At 40.5% G+C, this 16,448-nt stretch overlaps 1 protein-coding gene across 2 annotated transcripts; it reads right to left on the bottom strand.

Moving 5' to 3' along the window:
- Positions 1 to 275: 275 nt before the first annotated feature.
- On the bottom strand, positions 276 to 14,107 carry CLEC3B (C-type lectin domain family 3 member B). 2 transcript variants are annotated; one of them, XM_061586178.1, is made up of 4 exons: positions 14,006 to 14,107; positions 8,636 to 8,687; positions 4,641 to 4,739; positions 276 to 2,294 (listed from the first exon to the last, which is right to left on the bottom strand). In XM_061586178.1, the coding sequence occupies exons 2-4, from the start codon at positions 8,685 to 8,687 to the stop codon at positions 1,894 to 1,896; spliced, it is 552 nt and encodes a 183-aa protein (XP_061442162.1). In that variant the 5' UTR covers positions 14,006 to 14,107; the 3' UTR covers positions 276 to 1,893. The 2 variants fall into 2 exon arrangements, with proteins under 2 accessions (XP_061442162.1, XP_061442161.1); XM_061586177.1 differs by lacking the exon at positions 14,006 to 14,107 and having other exon boundaries at positions 8,636 to 8,787.
- Between the last annotated feature and the right edge of the window lie 2,341 nt (positions 14,108 to 16,448).

Here is a 16,448-nt window from a genome sequence, read left to right as displayed (position 1 = left end):
TCTACATAGGATTTGACTGAGTCATCCAAACACTCCTGATGGAGATCTGTAGCAAAATTACCAGTCCCAGAAGGAAGCTGTCTGTTTATCTTTACATAACATATCTCTAATTTTAATTTAGAAAAAAGTAGATCTCAGCTCTCAGACGTTTGAGAACTGCTTCTTTAAGTAATCACTGGGTTGAGGGTGAAAAATTAAAGAATTAAAGATGAAAGAAAATTGAATCAGCACCATTGAATTCGATAGAGTAGATGTGGTTAGGATTGCAGCCATAGGTAGTGAGCCTCATCAATGTTTCGGGATATGTCAATAACCTCCATTCAAATTCAAGGAAATCAATCAATTCCAATCTCTGTAGTCCAGTTTAAGTCAGGTGTAAATCATGGGAAGGCTATAAATATTGAGAAAAATCCTAGCCCAGTAAAGCAAACATTGTGCAGTTGGCTTTTTTATGCTGCTATGATATCTTTTACCTGCCTGATGGATGACTGTACTCCTTCCATGAGAAGAAAACTTGCTGTTAAAGTAGATCAAAAACACTTTTGTCACAAGCAGTATTTCTTTATTTTCAACAGAAAGTTTGGCAGTGATCTCAGATTCTTATACCCCATCTCAGCTGCTATAAAAATCAGAAAGATATTTTGATACACTGTAGGTTCTCATGTCAAAGTAGCCAACTATAGCATCTCTTTTAGAACATCTGCCACAATTCAGTGGGCTATTTAACAACAATGATACTTCAGTCTTCCCTACTCATTTAAATGGAGGAAGCCAATCATGTCATTTTGCATGAATGGGGACTGCTCCCTATGTGAAAGCATGTAATAGTGTGTAAATAAGCAAATACTGTTATGAACAGCCAAATTCTGAACGAGGTTGACAGATTTGTTCATGTTGCTGAAGCAGGGACGTACTGCACTAATACTGTTGGGATGACACAGAATATCCACTGAAGAAACATGGACTGTTTTCCCCTTCAGTTCCAGCTTAGGAAAAGATTACACAGGCTGGAGTAATAGTAGTCCTTCAGCATCTACTATTCCCCACCACCATGGCTATATGATGATCTTTTTGTTATACCTTCTCAAATTTCTTGGTTGTGTTTTCAGCCAGATGTACCCAGAAGGAAATTGCCATAGCTCAGAGATATAGTATTCTCCCATCAGCAGATGGATTTATTTTATTTTATTTTGTTTATTTTTTTTACACAAAAGGATCTTGTTTGCACATCTTCTGCCTTCTTTACACCATCATTGTCCAATATTATAATTTAGGCTGAAGCAATTCCACCTAACTCTGATTTTAGTGGTAAAAAAAGTGCTAAGTGGTTTTATGCAAATTAACAATTCGCCCATGAGGAGGTTTAACATTAAATGAAAGCAGGCTGTGCTAAAGCACTTTCAGCTTTTCATTCCAAGAGATGGTAATATGGACAATTCAGCAAAAACTGATTTAATTTAGTGCAGTCAGCAGGAAGGAAAAAAGGACTGGAAGAAGATTACATGCAACAAACAACTAATGAGCCTTAAGTATCACATTATTTTGGCAACATTCAAATGCTGCTCAAATAATGAAGTCATCCTATTAAGTACTGGGTGCGAAAATGTGGATATTGATAACTCATGCCTTTTAAGAATAATATAACTGCTACTGAGTTGGATGTAGCTTTCAGCCAATTAAAATGCAGCATAGATCTAATTCATTCTGCCAAGCCATGACTTTATCTGCAAAGAGTATATGAGGGTGTATAGGTGTTGCATGTGTGTATATATATTCCTTTGCAAATATGTATGTATATTTATACCCACACAACACCCACACACACAGAGAGCACTCTATTTCGGGACCACGTGAAACACCTTGACCTACTCTTCCATAGGAGGAGTCCCACTGTTAAACTATCATGAACTGACACACATAAGGCAACTGGTCTCTGCACCTCTTGTCAAACCACTTTCCAACAGCAACCCCCGACAACACTGCACAGTTTTCTAGCTTCCCACCATCAGGCTGGGTGGTGATCTCTGTTTCCCAGTTCTTATAGCGAATGCTGGTACTGGTCAGGTCCACCCATTTTCCTTCAGCTGCCAGATCGTTAATGCCAAGCCAAATTTCCATTTCAGGCCCAAGGCTCTTCCTTACATAGTCATACAGAGCATCATTTTCATCTCCTGTATGAGGAGTGCTGAGGGTGCCACCTTGAGAAATGCAGTCTTCACTGGCCTCATGATAGGTCTTGGCATCGGAAAAAGCCAGGAAACATTTTAGGTTGACTTTGGTGCCTTTCAGACAAACTAGCAAAAGACAAAAAGGGGAGGGAGGAGTGTCATCAGAAAAAGAACAAAGTGGTTTGAGGTTTAATACTAGCTCTATTAAATGCATCTGCAAGGAACCAGTTTCCTGCCTTGTCCATGCTACGAGTTTTTAAACCACAGGTTTCATTCTATAGTATGTGAATGGTAGTCAGTGTTAATCTGGGCCAATGTTTTTGGGAACCTTTGGGCAAGATTCCTTCAGTGGACCACCTTTTCTGAGGGGACCCTTCTCCACACTGCTGTTTCCAATTCACACCCTCTTCCTTTGGACCCAATCCACATAGCCAGAGGGAGAAGATGAGATGTGTCAAGGATTGCTCCTTCTTGTTGCACCTATCAGTTTTCAGAAGGGAGAGCAGGAATTAACAGCAATGTGGAGGAGTGGCACAGCCAGAGAGATCCAGAGGCTAGCAGTGGTCCACCTGGAAAAGCACAGACCTTGGCATATACCAGATGAAGCTGGTTATCTCTGTTATTAAGCTGGGGGAGTTATAGCCTGTTGTCCCTGTGTATGCCTTCTACTCTCACCACCTGGTGCTTCAGAGAAATTGGCACTGCCATACTTCTTCTGGGCCTTGGAGCATGGAGATGAAGAACTTCTGCATGATAAGAAAAGGTATGATGGATGGTTTAAATTGAAGGTTTCTTCTCAAAGGAGAGTTTGAGATACAATAGGTTGGCTGATGGGCACCATGACTAATGCTGGTGATAGTCTCACTTGCAAATGAGTCTGTGTGGGGGTACCTGGCACAGCCAGAGGGACAGATAATGTGCTCAGCAAGTCTTCTCCAAGATGGGCATACCACTGCTTGTCAGATAGCTGGGAATGGTATCTTTCCAGACTAGGAGCACTGTTACCAGCTTATAAAATGACATAGGTCTGCATTCTACTCCTGAACAATTTTTGTGTGGATAGTTACCTGTTTGATTTTAAGGTTCACTATCTTACTGCATTGCTGCCCTATAGAGCCATACCCCTCTTTCCAATCTCCTTAGACAGTCTGTTGAAGACTGCCTTGAACTAATCCACAGATCAGTGAATACACTTGTCTCAGTCCCATTCAGCACGTAGCCCAAACTCTCCTGTTCTGCGATTACTGTAAAAATAAGGGGTAGAAGCCCAAGGCTAGCTAGCAGGCAAAGCCCCGAGGTAACTGTTTCAAGTTCCTTGAAATCCATGTACCACCCAATGCTTGCACAACAGGATGGGTGCATGCTGTTTTGTACACTTCAACACTTAACTGACATGATGGGATTTGACAGGATAAAAGGGTGTTGCAGGCAGGGACAATGTGGTTCCTTTGAGCCTGCTCACTGGTCAATGAAGGAAGGAAGGACACAATAGTGATATATGTGTGGTGTGCATCTCCCATTTTTAGAGGCAGAAAGAGCACTAATGGGGAGGACATGCAGAGATCATGGGGATGTGGAAAAATGCAATGCGACCTATAAAACTGTGTCCGCTGAACTGTTTGTATAAGTCCCTTTGAACAATGCTGTTCACTTTGCTTCCACGGCAAAAATAATAAAACAATGCATTTGTCTACTCGCGTTCTTTTATTTCCATTCCCCTCATGAGCTAGCATAGGAGCTAGGGTGTTTGACTGGCAGGGACTGATGATGAGGATGTGGACAGGGAGAGATGCTGAAGTGGTTTGGTTTTCTAGCCACTCTGCTCTTTATTTATTTATTTAACTTATTTATTTGATTTATATCCCACCCTTTCTCTCAGTAGGAGCCCAGGGTGTTAAACAAAAGCACTTTAAAACAACATAAAAACAGACTTCAAAATATATTAAAACACAACAACCATTAAAAACATATTAAAACATTTTTTAAAAGCTTTAAAAACATTAAAAAAGGTTTTAAAATATATTAAAAAGCAATTCCAACACAGATGCAGATTGGGATAAGGTCTCTACTTAAAAGGCTTGTTGAAAGAGGAAGTTCTTTAGTAGGCGCCAAAAAGATAACATATGTTGCCTGTCGAAGATTTGATCTCTGCAGCTAGGATGGGTGTGAGGGTGAAACAACAGAACAAATCCAGATGTCTGAGCTTGAATGTAATGTAATGAATGTAATGAGAAACCAGTTAGTGCAAACTATGGTGCTTCATACCATGGTTTAAGATCCACATTTGTTGATCTCAAACATCCCAAACCATGGTTAGTGAACAGTTCATATTAAACTGGAGATAAAAACAAGCCATATTTTAGCTAACAAATCATGGTTTAATCTTATGTCATAAACAGCCCACTCACTAAATCTACTCCACAAGCTGATACAATTTTGTGGTGTATAAAATATGACTGTTGGGTTTTGTACCTGTTTGAAGTGCTTGCTTTTCCTTTAGCAGAGCCACTTCCTGGGAGATATTGTCTAAGTGCTCCTTCAGGTCTTCAATCATTTTGAGGCTTATAACATCTGCAGAGCAAATAAAGAGATGCATGATAATGTCTGCCTACACCTAATGAATGTAATCACAGTTATGAATGGAATCAGAACTTCCTTCCTCATTCAGGGAAAGGGGCATAGCTCCGTGGTAGAGCATCTGCTTTGCATGCAGAAAGCCCCAAGTTCAATCCCTGTCATCTCCAGGTAGAGCTGGAAGAGACTCCCTGCCTGAAACCCTGGAGAGCCACTGCAAGTCAGTGTAAAAGATACTGAGCTAGATGGTCTGACATGGGATAAGATGGCTTCCAATGTTATATAACAAAGTATACAATAAACAAAAAAGCAGCACATTATGCATATGTGTTATAAAAATGAAGTTAGCAGTATTATTTATTTATTTATTTATTGCACTTGTATACCACCCCATAGCCGAAGCTCTCTGGGCGGTTTACACCAACCAAAAACATTAAAACAAATATACAATTTAAAACACATATTTTAAAAACAATTTAAAACACAATTAAAAATTTTAAACAGTATAAAACACATGCTAAAATGCCTGGGAGAAGAGGAAAGTCTTGACCTGGCGCCAATAAGATAACAGTGTTGGCGCCAGGCGCACCTCGTCAGAAATATCATTCCATAATTTAGGGGCCACCACTGAGAAGGCCCTCTCCCTTGTTGCCACCCTCCGAGCTTCCCTTGGAGTAGGCACCTGGAGGAGGGCCTTTGATCTTGAACGTAGTGTACGGGTGAGTTTGTATCAGGAGAGGCGTTCCATCAGGTATTGTGGTCTCAAGCCGTGTAAGGCTTTATAGGTCAATACCAGCACCTTGAATCGAGCTCGGAACAGGCAGCCAGTGCAAGTGGGCCAGAATCGGTTTTATATGTTCAGACCGTCTGGTCCCTGTTACCAATCTGGCCACTGCATTTGGCACAAGCTGCAGTTTCCGAACCGTCTTCAAAGGCAGCCCCACGTAGAGCACATTGCAGTAATCTAACTTGGAGGAGTAGATGGAATTAGCAATTAATAATGTGTCCATGTGGCAAAATATCTCACCTATTTGTTGCATATCACATCTGGTTAAACATGGGACCCAAAATACCCTCAAACTTGGCCACCTTGTTTTTATAGTCATATGCACCTCTCATGTGTTAGAAATGTGAAATAAATGGCAAGAATTAAAAGAAAAGAATAAGAAGATGTGTATTAATGACTACTTTAGTCATTGCTCAGTTAACTTTAATGAGCTTCACTAACTTTGCATTATCATTATTATTTTGGTTCCTCTTTTCAAAAACACATTCTAGGAAAATGTCTGTTTCACAGCGCTCTAGTCTAATCATTCATCACAATATTTCTGGTTTTTTATAAATTACATTCTGCTTTTCTTTGGGATGTGTACAGCTATTCTAGCTACCAGTCATAGCATGAATATGGCAAGGCTCTGCTCTCCTTCCTTATAGTTCTTCATCTTTAAAACTTGACTTGGACCAGACAACTTTTCAAAATGAAAGACTATCCTCTGTAAAGTAGGACACATGGCCCCTCTAGTCAACAATATGATATGCATTTCATGCATGAGCATGTTTAAACATGGAACAGTTTTGATCTGAGGGCTCTGCCACAAAAACAGAAAAACCTCATCCAATTGGCCATGCAATGCTTAAGACTCAATTTAGAATACTGCCATATACAGTCTAAATATAATAGATAAGGGGGAAGAAGTGATAATAGTGTTAATGTGCTTTGCTCTTTTGATAAAGCCAGTTTGGACAGTAATTTCAGCATAAGAGAGAATGAAGTGCACAACTGTCACACTGAGACAGAAAAATGGAAAAGTGAGCAATTTACACGTGCAGTTTTTGTTGAACTGTATGACTTCAAAGTGGGGAAAACACACATTTGAATGCTTTCCTGTGTTGCAGAACCCTCTTTATACATAGAGAACCAGAATTTCATGGAGATGGCATCCCTGGTTTCTATATACCAATTGCCCTAGCCACAAATGCTGTGCAAAGCTGCAGGAAGGAGAGAATCCCCATATCCAAAGCCAGATTGTGCTGATGTTTCCCTGGCCCCAGTTCAGAGATAGATGAGCAAACCTGTTGCCTCACTCCCACTAAAAAATAATGTAATACACTTTTCTATTTAATGTTTATTTTTCTTTTTTTCATGAATGTAATATACTCAGAGTAATAAATTGAAGAAACTATGTTCGGTTTGTGACATGACTTAATGAATGACATGCTTTTCTTTTTTTCACATTGAATCTCCTATTTATAACAGCTTCCCTTGGCTGTGTTATAGGTTTTCCTCTTCAGATAAAACAATAAAACTTCATGTCATATTTACTCTAAGTCTAGATTTCTGTAGGCAAATGTTTTAAGAGATCTAATGGTCAGAGCTGGAGAACTGTGAATGAAAAAGGAACACTAAAAGGCATAACTTGTAGTGATTGTTGGTAACTGTTTCTAAACTCAAGAACAGAAGGTTATATAGTTTTTTCAACATATATTTAGCTCATTCATACAACAGACAGGCAGACCCATTGAAATTCTACAGGTCATTTTCTACAATTAATTTCATAAAAATATATATTAGTGATTATTAATTCATTTAGCTTGCACTATTCATATAAACAGTGCTGGTGTCATCCTTCCTCCATAAAAATCATTTGTTACATGCATTATGTAAGCCAGTAAAGGAAAATAAATGAGTACCAGAAAGATGAAAAACAAAAATATATATTAAAACGTTTGGAGTCCACTGTCTGAGTTAGTGGGTATTAAAATTGGTAGTTTACTTTCGATGAACTAAAACCCTGACATTTGGTAGATAAATGGTCCAAGAATCCTAGTTACTAGAAAAGTCTGCAAATGTGAGTTCTACACCTCTCTCTCAAAATGGGGAGCTCTAACGCGCACCTGCAATGTATAAACCACTTCCACGCTAGTAAAATGCTGAATTTGGTACAGACATAACCTAAGACATCCAAAAATCTAGAAAAATCTGAAAGACATTTGTAAGCCTCTCCTGAGAAATGAGGCATGAAGTATACCTCATAATTAGTTAAGACACTTCCAGGTGTCACAGAAACCTAAATTCAGTACAGACATAATCCAATGTGCTATGTTTACAATAACAACAAAAGCAATTTTGGATGTTTCTGAGTCTCTCCTTAGGATAGAAATGGAGCGTCGGGGGGGGGGAAGAGGAAAGATGTGTTCCCAAATGATTATGCCACTTTCATGCCACACAGAAAGCTGGAATTCAGTAAAGAAATAAGCCAAGACACACCAATTACTAGAACATTCTGAAAACTGGTTGTTTTTTGCACTCATGAGTAAGTAACCTGGGGTGTAAAATTTACCTCATATAAGATAAGCCAGTGTTCTGGTATTGAGCAAGTCAGGCTGGGACAGAATGTTGGGTTTGTCAGGGTTCTGTTGCCAAGACTTGGTGTTGTGGGAGAAGTCACTTTCAAGTGTAGCATATAGCTATGGTTGCAGATTGCAAATTGCACCATCTTGTCCTTTACATTTGCTCTCTGCCTCCCAAGGGACATGTGTGTTCCAATTAGGGCTTGAGACAGAACCAAGTAATGACTAGATGTTATATTCTCAAAAATTAGTGAATATCAATTGGGGTGTGTGTGTCTCAATAGCACTGACGCATCTTAGATCTGCCTTACATCTTGAGTGGCGAATCCAACTATATCTATAAAACTCCTCCTGCATTCCAGCTCAATATGGTTATAAACGGTAGACATTGGTAGCAACTATATCACTCCAAGCTTTTTCACCCCACATTTATGGACTCACATTTATTTTTAAGTAGAAGCAAAGCCTTTGTAAATTAGTATTTGTAGGAAAGCAAATATTATATAAGCTGTAACCTTTATTCATCTTTTTGGGTCTCTTACCTTTCTTGGGTTCTGGCTTTCTCTTGGGTCTGGTGTTTTGCTGAGTTGTCATCTGTGCCATAGAAAAAAGGCACATGAGAAGGCAAACTCCTCGGAACGCCATCCTTCTGTGGCTGCTATCCTCAGAGGGAATGGAGAAGTGGATTTGAGCTGTCCTGAGCCAGGCTTTTTAACATGGCCCTTAACCAAAAATGTCTGGCCAATAAATAGTTCCAGATCCGTCTGTAAGCATTCCAGTGACTAGAGGTTATTTCACAGATTGCTGGGAGAGATCCAGTATCCTAAGGACTTTCAAACTTTCCCATAAACATAGAGGATAGGGAAATGGGATGTTTGTTTTGTGCTCTTGTTTAAACTTGCAGGCAAAATAACCAAGAATGAAATATATTCAGACTCCAAAATAGCATTGCCACCTTTTCCCTTCGACTAGAAGTTTCTGCCTAACAGTGAAGGTTGCCAACTTTTCGATTAGCCACTGAGCGTTTAACAGCATCTTGATGTGCAGACGCATTACCAGGTGACAATATTCAATTCCACACTGTGAAAAGCATCTGCTGATTTCTGTACCTCAGTAAGCTATTGGTAAAGGCACAAGAGGAGGCAGAGCCAGGCTTTTTTCTAATAAGTTGGTAACCCTACTAATAGTCAGTGGGAACTTCAACAGGTGTAATATTTCCCAGCATGGAGATAAACTGATAGGCAGCATTTCAGGACATTCAACTCTCCCTGTCACATAGCTCTAAAAGGCAGAGGAGCACTGCCATTGTGCTAGCAACTAAATCCATTATTTAGCAATTCCACTGGAGAGCCTATGTGATGTAATAGTTAGGGCGTTGGACTATAATAGTGGGAGACTAGGGTTAAAATCCCCACTTAGCCGTGAAGCTCACTGGGTGACCTTGAGCCAGTCACTGTCTCTCAGCCTAACCTACTGCACAAGGTTGTTGTGAGGATGAAATGGGGAGGGGAAAACCATGTACACCACCTTGAGCTCCCTGGAGGAAAGGTGGGAAATAAATGTAATAAACAAATAAATAAAATTTGGAGCATTATTTTCCTGTTTGGCAATTTAGAGATGGCCTCTAAAGACCATTGCATAAGCAACCAATTACCCTTGGTTTAATGCATTTTAATGGCCAATAGAAACCAATGTATTTCCAGAGCCGTTTGATAGCAACCAAAGCATTCCAATGGTCATTTGGTGTCATTCTTTTTAGCATGTCCCAAATTAGAACTGCTGCTTACACTTCAGTATTGCCCTGGACAATACTGGAAGGAAGAGTGGGATATAAATTTAATAAATTAAACAAATATTATTAGAGGCAGCCTTGCAGATGCAGTCAGTGGGTAATAGAGCACAGAGTTGCCCTTAACACTGCAGTGAATGGCAAAGCTCTTACTAGCACAGATCTCAAATGTGCAGAATGGAGTGAAGGAATGAAGAGCGGCTGTACATTTCAGGTCATAGAACAAGACTAACACTCAGCCAGAAGAAAAAACAAGTAGTGATGTCACTAACCATTTTTGAAACAGTTCTAGGAAATAAGCAGGTATTGCCATGCAATAATTAGAACAAAGCACTTTAGCATAAGTGTTAAAAGAAAGAAAAGGAACTGCAGATGGGAAACAAAGGCAAGTTGTTAGATAAAGCTCTTCAGTTCACCGTTTGAATAGATTCCACATCAGCAATAACTGTTAAATAATTAGGCCATAAAGGAATTCATATATCCTGCTAGAATATTAGCAAATATACTCCATGACACACGCACAAAGAAGGCTCAGGATAGAAGTAGGCACTTCTTCACAAGCAACACATAATTATCTTACAGAATTTGATGCCACAAGACATGATGGCCAGCAATTTAGATGGCTTTAAAACAGGATTAAATTTATCAAGGCTAGGCCTCTCCACAACTTTTTATTTCATTTATGAATTCCCTCCTATGAAGCATCTCATTTCATAAGAAAATAACAATATCTATATAACTGTTAGGCATGGTAACTGAATAAAGCTTCCATGTTCACAAGATACCTAACAAAAAACAGAGTGGCCATCTCCACTGGTCAGTTTGTGAACTTTCAGAGGCATCGGCCAGGAGATTGTTAGAAATATAGTAACTTTGCTTTGATCTGGTTCATCAAAGCAATTCTTAAGAGTTTAATTATTATGAAGATTAATGATTATAACTTATATCTTACAGTAATTATCCATTCCATACTTAGAGCTGATTTGTACATGCAATGATGATAGCAAACAGACAGCACACCAACATCCTTAGGCTTATGCTTACCTGCTTCCTGGAGGAAGTATCATTCATTCATTCATTCATTCATTCGATGTGTATCCTGCCCTTCCTCCCAGTAGGAGCCCAAGGCAGCATGTGAACCAGAAGCGAGCACTTATCTGTTTATAAACAATTATCCAAATCTGAATTGATCTTGGCTACATAAATGCTAGTTCAGTTACATTTAACTAAGTACATCTTGGCTTCTGGCTCTCATGCTACATTTGAATGCATTTGAAAGTCTGGTGGCAGTACCATGTGTGTAAACCCCCCTTGACTTGCAACACGTATTTCAATGTCTCACATTCCAACTGGAGTTATGGCCTCCCAACAAGAGTGAAATTCTGAGGGTCAGTTCACATGTTATCCTCTTAATGAGGGAATAAAATGAACTGAAAGAACTTGAAATGTGGCATTTGGGACTCACTAACGACCTTGAAAAATTAACATCTTTTGCAAAAGCAAAGATTTCCACAGAATAAACAGCCAACTACTGCTCTTGAACAAAGAAGTTTTTTGAAAAAAACTGTGTGGTTGATCTATAGTTTAGCTCCCACTATTTGGTTTAGAAAAACTTCTATAACTGACACAAAGATATAACAAAAGGAAAAACCATTTCTTATTTTCTCTTCAGCTCTGAGGAGTTATTGAAATTCTTGGTATATTCCATGAGGCTTTTGGATGTTACATTCTGAGCAAAAGCAATTAAATGCTTTTAATTTCTGGGACAAACATAGCTCTTTACTCCACAGATGTTTCCTTTTATTGCTCTGCTGGATGTATGACAAAGAAAACGTGGCAGTAACTGCGCAGCAACACATGGAAATTTCCACCAGCCATAATGGCAACAGCTGCCATGGCAAAGACTGTTCAAGAATTAGACTGCAATTCCAGTTGGGTGTGCAGGCTGTTGCCTGTCTGGAACAACATGTCTATGAATTTCTGTGTCAGACAGTTGTGTTGCCGGTGAGGTGGGCACACCTCTCTTAGCAGCGTGGAACAGACAGTTCACCTCTGAGACATTTAGCTTTGAGTGCAATCCGTTAAACTACAGTACAAATCATTCTGCTGATGTCATTTCCTGTGCTTGTGGATCCCTTCTGCCATGTATTGTCAGTTCTTTGTCATTTCTCTTATTTTGGGATATTAACAAGTTGGTGTTTGTCATAATAAATCTACATTGGATCATTGTATAGTGCTGGTCCATTTAACAGAGAAATATAGTAACCGAAGCAGAGGCAAACTCCTTATCAACTTGAAAGGGGCTTTTGATTCTGTTTCAAGAAAGTTATTGTGGGATAAACTAGCAAAAACATCTATGGACAAAAGATCGTTATTTCTTATTCACAATTTGTATGTTCAAACTAGTATTCAAGTTTGCTGTGGTCAGAAGGGTCAACTGTCATATGAGATCAGGACAAACAGGAGGTATAAAACAGGGATGTATATTGGCCCCATACTTTATTTCTGAATGATTTGGTTTCATCACTGCTGACGGTAGGCAGCCCTCCAAAGACTGGTGTAAGTTAAGATCTCATTGTTGTTATATGCAGATGATGCTGTGATATTATCTTTAACACAATTGGGTCTAAAGCAACTGTAACAGGCCTTCTCAGACTATTGTGATTAAAATCTCATCAATTATAAATTTTGCAAAATGTAAAATTTTGGTTTTCTCTAAATCATGGGAAAGGTTTTATTAGACATGAAGAGGGAATACTTTGGAACATGTTAATAACTAGGGCTCCATTTTCAATACAACCTCAAGTAGAACTTGCAACATAAATATGCACTTGAATCTGCAAACTGCAGTGCATCCGCAACTGTTTTTATTATATTCAAGGTGGCTGCAGTAATCGTCCACCTCTCAGGGTAAAGCCAAGCCACTGACTCAATAGTATTCCTATATGGATTGAGTTGTCTAGTTCTGCTCTGGAAAAAAAGCCCAGGCTCTTTTCTTACATCATATTCTGGGAGTATCCAACTGGGTAGGATATACAGCCATGTGCATGGAAACTGGTATAGGATTTGTGGAAACCAGAGCATGGATCCAAACACATTTGGGTTACATCCTCATTTTTCTTCATCAGTATCTAGCATTATACAACTAATGCTAATAGCCTCATATTTTAATAAATGGTCCCATATAACTTTACATGAAATTAGTTCAATAGGTGTTTCATTTAAACCCCTTTTAATGCTTGAGCAACAAGCTTTCAAAATTTTGACCCAACAATTGTATGGCAATGACAAACGAAATCTATACTCCTTGGCTACTAGAACTTGTTCCCCCATGGCTCATGGGATTGTGCCCAGTTATGATAGTTCATCTTTTAATTCGTTTTCTATCAAGAATATACAAACTCATTGAGAATTTATACTTGCAAGAGGTAACGTTTTATCACCAGCAGTATTCCAGGGCAGATTTTTGAAAAATCTATTTCCCGAGATTGTATCCATATAAGGCTGTTAGATGGGAGTCCTTGAAATTCTTGACACATGCACTTCTATACTGTAATTTCTATTCTAAATGTCATATAATTTACCCTCCTCTGAGTAGTTTGTCAGGTAATGCATTGTTTATTGGATAAGGTCTTGTATATGACTGAACAGGTGGGTAACTTTTTCCTAATTGCCATGCACACAGAAGATCAACTGACTGTGTTTAACTAAAACTGGATAAATTGTATCTTTTGTGTACTGTTATTTGTGCTCTGCATTTTAACCTGAATGGGTCTTATGACTATAATAAACAGAGCTTGGAAAAGTTACTTTTTTGAACTACAACTCCCATCAGCCCAATCCAGTGGCCATGCTAGCTGGGGCTGATGGGAGTTGTAGTTTTAAAAAAGTAACTTTTCCAAGCTCTGTAAAGGCATCAACTGTCTACTGCAGGTCTGTGGGAAGAAAATCCTGGACTGATAGGGAGGGGCTATAAACACAGAATACTACAAATCTGTTGCTGCACTCTCTGAAACATTCCACCACCCTCCCCACTGTGCCTGCAGATGACCAGTCAGGGGCAGAAAACAGCATGCAACCCAAGAGCTGAATGCAGGTGATCCCCAACCAATATAGCACCTACCTGAGCATGTATATTAAGATCAGGGTGGGGAACCACTGGCCCAAATGGTGTCCCCCTCTAGCCTGTGAGGCTGTTGTGGGCAAGTCACAGCTACTTGCCATACACCTGATGTCATATATGTCAGCTGAGGGGCAGGTAAAGGCAAAGCTTAGCTGAAAGGGGTTTTGCAGGCACTGCCGATTGGCAGCACCTGCCAAGCTCCTTCTGCAGTGCTTCCTAAGCACCTGAAAATCAGCTAGTTGTCAGGTGGTTTCAAAGCACTGCTGAAAAGGTTCCGCACTCCACTGCAGCTGGATGGGGTAAGTCAGTGATGGGAAACCTCAGGCTTGGGGGCCAAATGCAAGGCTCCAGACCTCTTTATCTAGCTCTCCTGACTCTCTCCCAGGGATGGGGGACCAGTCAGGATGGTCTGCCCCCAAACACTGATGGAATCTGATAGATTCCTGACCGTTCTGGGGGATTTTCCAGTGGATATAGCAGGTGATCCTGTTGAGACCGTGGACTCACTATGGAATGGCGAGACTTGCAAGGCCATTGACATGATTGTTCCTGAGGGCCCTGTCTGGTGCCATGGAGCCCACTTTGCTCCTTGGAACACTGAGGAGCTGCAGTCAATGAAACAGACCGGGCGAGGATTAGAGCGTAAGCAGTGTAGATCTTGTTCCAGAGCTGACCATGCACAGGTTCAGGCTCATAATTGGGCCTACCACATGACGGTGGGGACAGGAGACTACTTTGCTGTCTCCATTGCATCTTGAAGGAGCCACCCAGCTGAATTGTTCTGTGTGGTCTGGAGGTTGGTTACTCCTGACCAGGGGGGCAGAACTCTGGAGCACAAAGTGTCCAGCTGTGATTTAGAGGCTGCTATTGTGGCAGTTCTAACCAAGGTGTCCAATGCAACGTCAAACCCACTGTGGGGTCAATTCCAGTTAATACAGCCTGATGATGCCAAGATGCTTGCAGTAATGCATCCAACCACCTGCTCATTAGACCCTTGCCCATCCTCGCTTGTTAAAGCTAGCTGGAGTGGAATGGCTGAATGGGTCACAGGTGTAGTAAACACATCTTTGCATGGTGTGATGCCCACTGTCCTTAAAGAGGCAGTGGTGCACCCCCTTCTTGGGTGAGTGTTCCTTGGCCCCCTGGCACTTGTGCTATTGGGTTCTGCAGGGTATTATTCTCTCCCCAGTACTATTTAACATCTATGTGAAGCTGTTGGGAGTGGTTATTAGGAGTTTTATAGCAAAGCATCAGCAGTATGCTGATGACACACAACTCTATTTCTCCATAACATCCGAATCAGGAGAGGATGTGAATGCTCTGGATCAGTGTCTGAATGCTATAGTGGACTGGATGAGGGCCAATAAACTGTGCTTGAATCATGGGAAGACAGAAGCTCTTTGGGTAGGTGGTTCCCATGTCTGGGAGATAAGGAAGTTACCTGTTCTGGATGGGTGTGCTCCCTCTGAAAGACCAGGTCCATAGTCTAGGGGTAATCCTGGATTCACCTTTGTCACTAGATGCCCAAATATCCTGTGTTGCTAGAGTGCTTTGTACCAGCTTTGTCTGGTTTGTCAGCTACAGTCGTTCTGGGACAGGGATAGCCTGACCTTTGTAGTCCATGCATTGGTAGCCTTGAGGCTGGATTACTGCAGTGCACTCTATGTGCAGCTGCCCTTGGCCCTGGTCTGGAAGCTCCAGTAGGTGCAAAATGTGACAGCCAGACTGCTAATGAGAGCAGATGGCCAACAACATGCGACACCACTCTTAAAATATCTGAACTGGCTGCCCATCCACTACTGAGCCAGGTTCAATGTCCTAGTATTAATTTACAAAGCCCTGAACAACTTAGGGCCAGGGTATTTTAGGGACTGCCTGAACCCTTATATCCCAGCTCGATCATTGAGTTCATCTGCAGGAGCGGCCTTAGTTGTCCTCTGAGATGGCGAGACTCATTTAACATTGACATGAAATTGAGCCTTCAGTGTCATCGGCCCAGTTCTCTGGACTGCTCTGCCGACAGAGATTCAGCAGGCGCCTTCTGCTTTAACTTTTAAGCACCTGCTGAAACCCTTTTTTTTTCCCTGCCAAGCTTATGTAGGCAATTAAAAAGTGTAGTTCTGCAATAGCTGACCTTTGTATTTTTAATGTTTTTATTATCTGGTTGTTATTTAACATTGTAAACTGCTTTCATATTTTTAACAAAATAGTGGTATACAAATATATTTATAAATAAATACACACACACCCCAGGCACATTCACCACTGGCCTTGCTTTGCACCCTCACTGAGTAGGCTAGAAGGTGTCCTTGAACTCTGATAATGCTTCTTGCTTGCTTGGATGGACAATGCAAAAGGATGTGTGAATGTGAAGAAACTAGCCTACTGTACAATGGTAAAAATCAACATTTATCGCTTTGCCCCACTTTGCTTCTGGCCCTGC

Source organism: Rhineura floridana, chromosome 10 (genome assembly GCF_030035675.1).
Source record: "Rhineura floridana isolate rRhiFlo1 chromosome 10, rRhiFlo1.hap2, whole genome shotgun sequence".
NCBI classification, from domain to species: domain Eukaryota; kingdom Metazoa; phylum Chordata; class Lepidosauria; order Squamata; family Rhineuridae; genus Rhineura; species Rhineura floridana.
The sequence above is the reverse complement of the archived record's forward strand: the minus strand, read 5'-3'. Positions and strand labels throughout refer to the sequence as shown.

Excerpts from the sequence above, each read along its gene's own strand:
- CLEC3B (XM_061586177.1), bottom strand. The coding sequence starts at position 8,738 with ATGGCGTTCCGAGGAGTTTGCCTTCTCATGTGCCTTTTTTCTATGGCA. Across the intron at positions 4,740-8,635 it reads AAAGCCAGAACCCAAGAAAG|ATGTTATAAGCCTCAAAATG; the intron begins GTAAGAGACCCA and ends TTTGCTCTGCAG. Across the intron at positions 2,295-4,640 it reads AAAGCAAGCACTTCAAACAG|TTTGTCTGAAAGGCACCAAA; the intron begins GTACAAAACCCA and ends GTCTTTTGCTAG.